The following is a 9,178-nucleotide window of genomic DNA, read 5'->3' as shown; positions in this document are numbered from 1 at the left end:
GCAGTGAATAAAATAATGCAGATACGGGTCAGGAGCTTCAGTTAATGTTCACATCAACCATCAGAATGGGGAAAAATGTGATCTCAGTGATTTGGAGTGTGGCATGATTGTTGGTGCCAGATGGGCAGGTTTGAGTATTTCTGTAACTGCTGATCTCCTGGGATTTTCACACACAACAGTCTCCAGAATGTACTCAGAATGGTGCAAAAAACCAAAAACATCCAGTGAGTGGCGGTTCTGTGGATGGAAATGTCTTGTTGATGAGAGAGGTCAACAGAGAATGGCCAGACTGGTTTGAACTGACAAAGTCTATGGTAACTCGGATAACCACTCTGTACAATTGTGCTGAGAAGAATATCATCTCTGAATGCTATTCTGAGATGCGGGTTGGTGCTGTTTTGGTGGCATGAGGGGGACCTACACAATATTAGGCAGGTGGTTTTAATGTTGTGGCTAATCGGTGTATATGGCTTAAAAGCAAATACACATACACTCACGCCATAAAACAAAAATTTTGATTTAGTTGTGTCTTTAATGAAAATGAACTGTAAACATTTTTTTTTTTTACATTGTTTTGGTCATGCTAGTGAACCCTGTGAAAGATTACAGAACACAGTTAAATTCTGAATGATAAAAGATGATTGGGATCAACTGCATTGATACATTCAGTAACGGTGATTCTAGAACATCACATCAAAATCATCCAGAACCTACAATCAAGGTCTACATGGAGTGAAAAGGAAGCATGATAATTAAACTTAAAACATCAGGTTTTGGCAAACTCGTGCATTTTAGCACATTACATGAGAAAGAATTAAAAGAAAGATAAAAAATATATCAAAGCATTCTCAACTTTTTCTCTTAAAAAACAAAAATCACAAACTTTCCCACCATGACGAATACCATGAGTAATGAAAGTTTCAAAACACTTAATCGAAGTAGTAATTTTGCAGGAAGATGCTGTTCAGGCCTTTGAAGACCGGCTGATAGTTGTAAATGAGGGCTTTTTCTTCCTCGATTTCAGAAGGAAAATGGTGATGATTTTTCATTGCTGAAAAAGACAATCCACAAGTAGAAAATAAACTTTGTGCACTGAAGTAAATATAGCAGTAAAGAATAAGAACTTTCTACATTGAATAAATGAAAGAGTGAACCTGAAAATATTAAGTAAATTCTACATTCAAACATGTAAAAAATGAATGCACTAGTTTATAAATATTATTTATGATTGTTTGTTATCTTAACTTATCATGTATCAGTCCTAAAGTAGGATAAAGCTAAATAAATAAAAGACGCACATTTTACGTCACTTTTCGAAGCTGGTGTTCCCAGCATGCACTGGGCTTGAATAATTAATCAGTTTGCATGGTTTTGCAGTTTTCAAGTTGATTTACACCATTTTTATTGTTGATTTTGTTGTTACTTTGGGTAACTTCTTGTTTTGTGCAGTCTGAAGTTTATTTTCTACTCCAAATTACCCAACCATGATCAAAAAATAAATTAATTCTGTTGATTGTTACCGTCCACGTGTTTTGTGCGGCAAGTGTTAAAAGTCTGCATGCGCTGCTCTGGATCTTGTTTTTATCGTCAGTAATTCAAGATGTTGTCTATTAAACTACATAACAAGCATTAAACTTTCCTGTGAAGGCTTCTGTATGTCATGTGGTACATGATTAAACATGTTTTCATAAGGAAAATATCAAATGTTCTATTTAAACATTCATTTAAATTTACTGAGATTTCAGTACTATGTACATCATCAGATCTGAAAGTAAAAGTTGAAAAACTGTGCAAAAACATGCAAAGTAAATCTTACTAGTCATTTTTTTCAGTGTAGTCTGAAAATACAAATGGTAAATGTAATTTACAAAAAGAAAATAATAATAAAGAAAAATAAGTAACGTAACAATTCAAACTGACACATCGGACTTAAAATCTCTTTAAACCAAATGCTGACAAACTTTTTCATCAAGGCGAACAAATTTAACGCAACAGAAATGAACATTCGTGGGGCCCGGATATCTCAGCGAGTATTGCCGCTGACTACCACCCCTGGAGTCGCGAGTTTGAATCCAGGGCGTGTTGAGTGACTCCAGTCAGGTCTCCTAAGCAACCAAATTGGCCCGGTTGCTAGGGAGGGTAGAGTCACGTGGGGTAACCTCCTTGTGGTCGCGATTAGTGGTTCTCGCTCTCAATGGGGCGTGTGGTAACTTATGTGTGGATCGCGGAGAGTAGCATGAGCCTCCACATGCTGTGAGTCTCCGCGGTGTCATACACAACAAGTCACGTGATAAGACGCGCGGATTGACGGTCTCAGAAGCGGAGGCAACTGAGACTTGTCCTCCACCACCAGGATTGAGGCGAGTAACCGCGCTACCACGAGGACCTACTAAGTAGTGGGAATTGGGCATTCCAAATTGGGAGAAAAGGGGATTAAAAAAACGAAAAAGAAATGAACATTCACAGCAAAACACTGTAGAGTTTTTTATTTGACCAACCTTCAGAGACAAAGAAGTGTGCGGTGAAGAAAGCCGCTTTGATGGCGGAGAGGGTGTGCACCATACCAGATTTCTCAATCCACTCAAACGGGCTTTTCTCAGGGTGCCACTGCACTGCGTAGAATGGGTAACGGTACGCTACAGGATATACGATAAAAATCCATGTAACATATTCGGATGAGGCCAGCAGTATACTTAATGATTATTTTGTAATACATTAGACACAAACTTTAAGTAAATAAAGATTATTTACTTACTAAAAATGTAACATGACTTCAGAAATAACAGAATACATAATCTTGATCTAAAATTGACTGATACTAATGCAAAAACTACATATTTATTTCTAACTCACCATTACATTTATAGTCAGTTCACTACAGCACAGCTTTGTGGGTAAAATCATTTTAATAAGGAAGAGCTGACCTATGCTGTCTGAATTAGGAGTTACATCACACACACACAAAGAGATGTCCTATGACCAGACAAGATACACAGTGTCATTCATACCTTCCATTGTGGAAATGAACTCTCTCTTGCCGTCTGTATTTGTGGTCAGCACTCTATAGAAACGCTTCAGCTTGGCATTGCTGCTGTAATTCTGTAAGAACAAATCATGTTTGGACAAACTATACAGGGACTTTCTGTTCCACTTTGAAAGACCAACATCATCAATTGAACATACAATGAATTCTTACCATTTCTGCAATGTGCAAATTAAACATGTCATGTAATAGTATGTACACTGTAGAGCTTTTTATCTGACCAAACCTCAGAGACAAAGAAGTGTGCGGTGTAGTAATAAGGTCATATGATAACAATGAAGCATACTTTTTTTTAAATGTGTAGCATTGCATAATGCATACTGTCTGACATGCTCTAAAACAGTAAGCAGCATACAGTGCACACTAGCCAGTATGCAGTAATTGAGCACTACATATCAAAGTTATTATTCATTATAAGAGCAATGTTTCTTTGCATCAACCTAAACTCCCAATCCCAAATCTAAAGAGGTGATTTTATTCAGTGACATCCAATTGAAGTTGGTACCTGTAGGGACAAGCTCCAGCTATGGAAATTGGAGGTGATGTTTTCATCTGTCAGAGACTGAAGGAGGTCCTTTGGAAATCTTTTGAACAACCTGCTGTTTTGGGCTCCTGTGTTCAAGCATAAAATTGATGAAGCATCAACAAGACCTTAATTATCTAATGGGTAATTAAGAATGGGTAAAACTAGACAAAACATACACGCAATACATACTAGAAATAGTCCGATAATCGATTTGACTGATATTTTTAACCGATATTTACACTTTTGCACTTAATCGTTAATTGGTTCTTTAATGTCGGGTTTACCGATAAAGTTGGACACAAAAGACTTTACATTTTAAATATTAAGTGAGGGGCTTTGAACAAGTGTATATTGCAACAAAACAATGTACCTAAAAGCAGAAATCAAACAAGATAAAAAGAAAATCGGTTATGCATATCGGTTATCGGACACTTCAACACAAAACTAATCAGTACCGTATCGGTCATTATAGGAATATTCTGGGTTCAATACAAGTTAAGCTCGATCTACAGCGTTTGTGGAATAATGTTGATTACCACAAAAAATAATTGACTCGTCCCTCCTTTTCTTAAACCTTGTGTGACCTTCGGGACATTTGTTTCTTTTTCATTTTTGTTTTTTCGATCATTTTGGCTGTTTTAATGCCAATGGCATACATTTTGCCAAAGGAGTTTATTTTTGGGGGAGTTTTGATATTTCAACCTCACAAAATAGTTACACTCAGGACCTTCAGGACAAAAATGTCCCCATTGAAACCCATTAAAACTGCAATATTTGATCCCAGTGTCATTAAAACATAAAATCATGAATTCTATGATATTATGCTTTCATTCCGGAGCCCTGGCTTCAAAATTGACATTTTTAATATTTTCCACCAGATGGCACCATTTTTCTCATGTTTAGCCTATGGAGCAAATACAAGCTTTTCCCCTATTCTCTGTTTGCTGTATTATAGAGCACTGCAGGACAATTTAATAAATGATGCAGCTAAAATTGTGTGTGTGTGTTGGTATGGATGACAGAGTGTGTTTTGTATGTGTATACTGAGAAATGTGTGTGTGTAAAAAATCAACAGTGGCATTATATAAATAAACTGGCATTTAAAGGGTTAAAATCCTGAAACTGAATGAATATTTGGTAGTTATGATCAGGACTGATGTTGGTTAAAAAAAATTAACTCATTGAAAGTGGAAAATAATATTAATATATTGTGCATCCTGATCTCAGTGACGTGCTTCAGTGTAACTAGAGTGCTTCAAAAGTGTATTAATGTAAAATTATTGTGGGTGCACAACATGTAGTTCACGGCATCCAACCGTTTTTTTCTTCTGCAGTAGTTTATTAAAGCAATCCATTGTCTGTCAGAATCGGCAACAGAATCTATAAAAATCCTGTCCACAAGAACTTACAAATAAACCTGTGGACTATGCATAATAATGGGAAGATTTCTTACAGCAGACAATTTAAAGTCCGATAATGACTAAAATACACATTTATTGTTGAATGCAGTGAATTTGTACAGAAGCAATGCTTTAGCCATTTTGCACGTATGATCAAACCAGTGTGATTACGCTAGGCTGGGCTCAGACGAGTACAATCAAACCGGTGTGATCTGCATTCATACTGCTGTTTACTAGCAAAAACAGTCATAATGACTGAAGCGGTTGATAAAGTGAACCAGCTGCTCAAATAGTCTTTTCAACATCACAATATCTTTAATTTTATATGTTACAAATGGAGCGCACTGTTTAGATGTGGCGCTGCGGCCAGGTGTCACTTTATGCTCTCCCCATTCATTTGTAAGGTTTCAGCAAACGGTGACTTACCGTCATAACACGCTAGTTTACCATGACCAGAGTTACGCTCTCTCCTATGATTGAACCGCGGAGGTTGTTATCTCAGTAATTAAAATAATCTGTTTTTTTACATTCAGGCTTACAAAATCTTACGCACAATTTATCTAATATTTACAATATTTAATAATATATATTTTTGCCACATTTAAATAAAGCTTTTAAATGTTTTAACCGTGGATTCTAAATTCTTACGGTTAAATACCGTAAAAATTAACTGTGACATTTTCAATCACGATTAATAGTAAAACCATATAAATCACAGCATCCCTACTTACAATGGAAGTGAATGGGGGCCAATCCGTAAATGTTAAAATACTCACTTTTTCAAAAGTATAGTCACAAGACATAAACAATATGTGTGTTAACATGATTTAACTGTGATAAAATCGCTTAACCTTTTCTGTGTAAATTTATAGCCAATTTTAAAACTTTGTTGCCATGAGGATGTAATGTCAACAAACCTTAAATCCTTAAAGCGACCGTAAAAATGGTGATTTATACAACATTACATCTCAGATAAAACACGCACTTTACCAGAAGAATTAAGATAAATGCTTTTACTGCATACTGCATAAGTCACATTTCTGCCTTTAAACCCTCAAAAAATTCACTTCCATTGTAAGTGACTCACTGTAACCTCAATTTTTGCTGGGGGTTTTTTTTGTTTTGTTTTGTGGTAATCAATATTATGTCTCAAATGCTGTCGAATGAGCTTAACTTGTATTGAACCTGGAACATTCCTTTAAAAACCAATATTGGTCGATCTCTAATTTTAAAATTGAGACAAACTAAATTATACATTTTGCAAGAACAGAAATATTTGTTGCATTTGAAATGTTGTAGCAGAACATTTTAGCAGAAAAACAACAGTTGTAAAATTAATACTGAGACTTGAACTAACCTGAACTGAAAGTCAACGGCAGGGCGAGTGCTTTAGTGTCAGTCAAAGTCAACATGTTCTTGTTGCTGGTCAGGACAGTGAGCTGTTGGAAGCCCTGACAGGTGCCCCAAATCGGAAAATAATCTGAAGCATCATTGGCCTGTTGCATTTGATAGAGAGCAACCATCAAAGTATTAAACAGTCAGAATACACCGATCAGCCACAACATTAAAACCACCTGCCTAATATTGTGTAGGTCCCCCTCATGCCACCAAAACAGCACCAACCAGCAAATCAGAATAGCATTCTTCTCAGCACAATTGTACAGAGCGGTTATCCGAGTTACCGTAGACTTTGCCAGTTCAAACCAGTCTGGCCATTCTCTGTTGACCTCTCTCATCAACAAGGTGTTTCCATCCACAGACCTGCTGCTCACTGGATGTGTTTTGTTTTTGACACCATTCGGAGTAAATTCTAGAGACTGTTGTGTGTGAAAATCCCACAAATACTCAAATCAACAAGCACCAACAATCATGCCACGGTCCAAATCAATGAGATAAAAAATTTTCCCCATTCTGATGGTTGATGTGAACATTAACTGAAGCTCCTGACCCGTATCTGCATGATTTTATGCACTGCACTGCTGCCACATGATTGGCTGATTAGATAATCACATGGATGATTGTTGGTGCCAGATGGGCTGGTTTGAGTATTTCTGGGATTTTCACACACAACAGTCTCTAGAATTTACTCCGAATGGTGCCAAAAACAAAAAACATTCAGTGAGCGGCAGTTCTGTGGATGGAAACACCTTGTTGATGAGAGAGGTCAACAGAGAATGGCCAGACTGGTTCGAACTGATAAAGTCTACGGTAACTTAGATAACCGCTCTGTACAATTGTGCTGAGAAGAACATCATCTCAGAATGCTATTTTGAGATGTGGGTTGGCGCTGTTTTGGTGGCACGAGGGGGACCTACACAGTATTAGGCAGGTGGTTTTAATGTTGTGGCTGATTGGTATAATTCTAACAACATTCCTGATAAAAAGAAACATCTTAAACCGGCCTATACGGTGGTTAGCTCTTCTTAGCTGGTTGAAGATGGTCTAGCTGGTCTCCCAGCCTGACAAAAAATGTTCAGCAGCAATACGATAAATTTGATTTACCTTTATTGCAAGTTCATAGAAAATCTTTGCGGCTCTGGTGAACTGAGACTTCTCAATGTTCACATCCCCTCCAGGCAGTAACAAACTAAGAAAAAATAATCAAACAGCACAAAATAAATGTCCCAGATAGCACACGTACATCTCAGAGATGTCTGGAAAGCATCACATTCTAACAAACATCTGCTAAACATCTTAAAAAGATCAGATTTACAAACCATCAAAATCTTAAACATCTCAAATACATCTGCTGAACGTCTTATTGACATCCGAGAGGAAACCTCTTATAGACCTATTGCAGATGAGCAAACAACCTAAAAATTACGTCTTGAAGATGTAAACACACACATGTACTTGTGATATCAGGGTATGAAATATATCACAAGTATTCACTTTCACAAGCTAATCTAGCCATAAAAATACAGATAACTCTTATTGCAAAGTCTCAGGGTGTCCCAGAAGTGAGATTAGAGTACTAAAGACACATTTTAAACTATTATAACTCACCCATTTATTGAGTTGAACAGGTTTTTATACTCCTCCTCTGTGCGACTTATGCTGCAAACAGACATAAATTATCATCATCATCATTATAAAGAGTTTCTTAAACAGGATGCTTGTATTTAACAGGATGTAACTTGTGTCAATACCGGATTGGTACAACCCTTGCACCGGCTGATTCCAAATGTTTCACATATGATGCAGCAATATAAGAAGTTCCCTGTGCATGAGGGTCGTCCTCTAGGTTTTCCTGGGCTAAAATTCCTTAAAAAGAAAAAGACAAAATTTTGAAGGCAACTTCTTTCCCAAACCATATGTTTAGAATCCCATCACACGTTTTGCCATGACAATGCATTGGAGAGCTTTAAAATATTCGGGAAGAATCAAGTCGAGATCATTCCCGAATATTCCAGAGAACAGCAGTGCTTCATTTAAAATTCCCAACTGCATATGGCATTGCGCAAATGTGAGATGCACATCAACATACAGCATGTTAAGCTTAAACAGCATATGGTAGACGAAGAGGAATATAAAACACACAGATGCGCACTGTTATTCTTACCGATGATCGGTCTGTAATTTAAATGACGAGCGCATGATGCTGGTTGCGGCACTTTGCAGAGAAAAGCCGCAAACACCGCGAACACGAACACCTGGCGATTCATCCACCTTGGGTATCAAACCAAAGGACGAAAAAAGCTCTTAGATGTTATGAACAAAGCAGAGAATATCAGCTCGACTGACGATGTTCTTCAAGTCTTTTTAAAGAGGGCTGCATCCGATGCGCTTATCTCGAAGCCGCTCGTCACGTTAACCGATCAGGTGTTCGGACACGCGTGAATTGCGGCTTATCGAGGCGTGGACTGTTCCTTTGCAAGGATCAGCTCTGAGAATTCATAATCCAATGAGAGAATAGCGAAGAGCGCAGTCACTCACCCTGCCTCTTGACTCAGTCAAATGGATAATGACATACTCTGATACTCCTCTGCATTCAAATATATTATATATAGTCATTATAGTGCATGCGTGTTCTGTTACGTCAGTATTTTCTTATGGAGCATGACGTTCTTCTTAAAAAAAATGTTTGTAAGAGATGATAACATAATGGCTCACACAAATTGCTGAATCTAAAAAAAAAAAAAAAAAAAAAAAAAAAAAATTCCAGCATAGTTAAAGCAGTAGCGTAGCCAAGGGTGGGCCGGGGCGGGC

At 37.3% G+C, this 9,178-nt stretch overlaps 1 protein-coding gene across 1 annotated transcript; it reads right to left on the bottom strand.

The window, feature by feature from the left end:
* Window positions 1-512: 512 nt before the first annotated feature.
* On the bottom strand, window positions 513-9,044 carry zgc:171566. Its single transcript, XM_051695364.1, has 9 exons — window positions 8,532-9,044; window positions 8,119-8,233; window positions 7,976-8,026; window positions 7,472-7,556; window positions 6,327-6,465; window positions 3,549-3,655; window positions 3,009-3,099; window positions 2,499-2,636; window positions 513-1,051 (listed from the first exon to the last, which is right to left on the bottom strand). The coding sequence occupies exons 1-9, from the start codon at window positions 8,632-8,634 to the stop codon at window positions 930-932; spliced, it is 951 nt and encodes a 316-aa protein (XP_051551324.1). The 5' UTR covers window positions 8,635-9,044; the 3' UTR covers window positions 513-929.
* Between the last annotated feature and the right edge of the window lie 134 nt (window positions 9,045-9,178).

The sequence above is a fragment of the Myxocyprinus asiaticus genome, chromosome 50 (assembly GCF_019703515.2).
Source record: "Myxocyprinus asiaticus isolate MX2 ecotype Aquarium Trade chromosome 50, UBuf_Myxa_2, whole genome shotgun sequence".
Classification (NCBI taxonomy): domain Eukaryota; kingdom Metazoa; phylum Chordata; class Actinopteri; order Cypriniformes; family Catostomidae; genus Myxocyprinus; species Myxocyprinus asiaticus.
The sequence above is the reverse complement of the archived record's forward strand: the minus strand, read 5'-3'. Positions and strand labels throughout refer to the sequence as shown.

Bases quoted from the DNA above. Each gene is read 5' to 3' on its own strand.
- zgc:171566 (XM_051695364.1), bottom strand. From the start codon at position 8,634: ATGAATCGCCAGGTGTTCGTGTTCGCGGTGTTTGCGGCTTTTCTCTGC. The intron at 8,234-8,531 runs GTAAGAATAACA...TTTCTTTTTAAG, and splicing joins AAATTACAGACCGATCATCG to GAATTTTAGCCCAGGAAAAC. The intron at 6,466-7,471 runs GTAAATCAAATT...CAAATGCAACAG, and splicing joins TCTATGAACTTGCAATAAAG to GCCAATGATGCTTCAGATTA.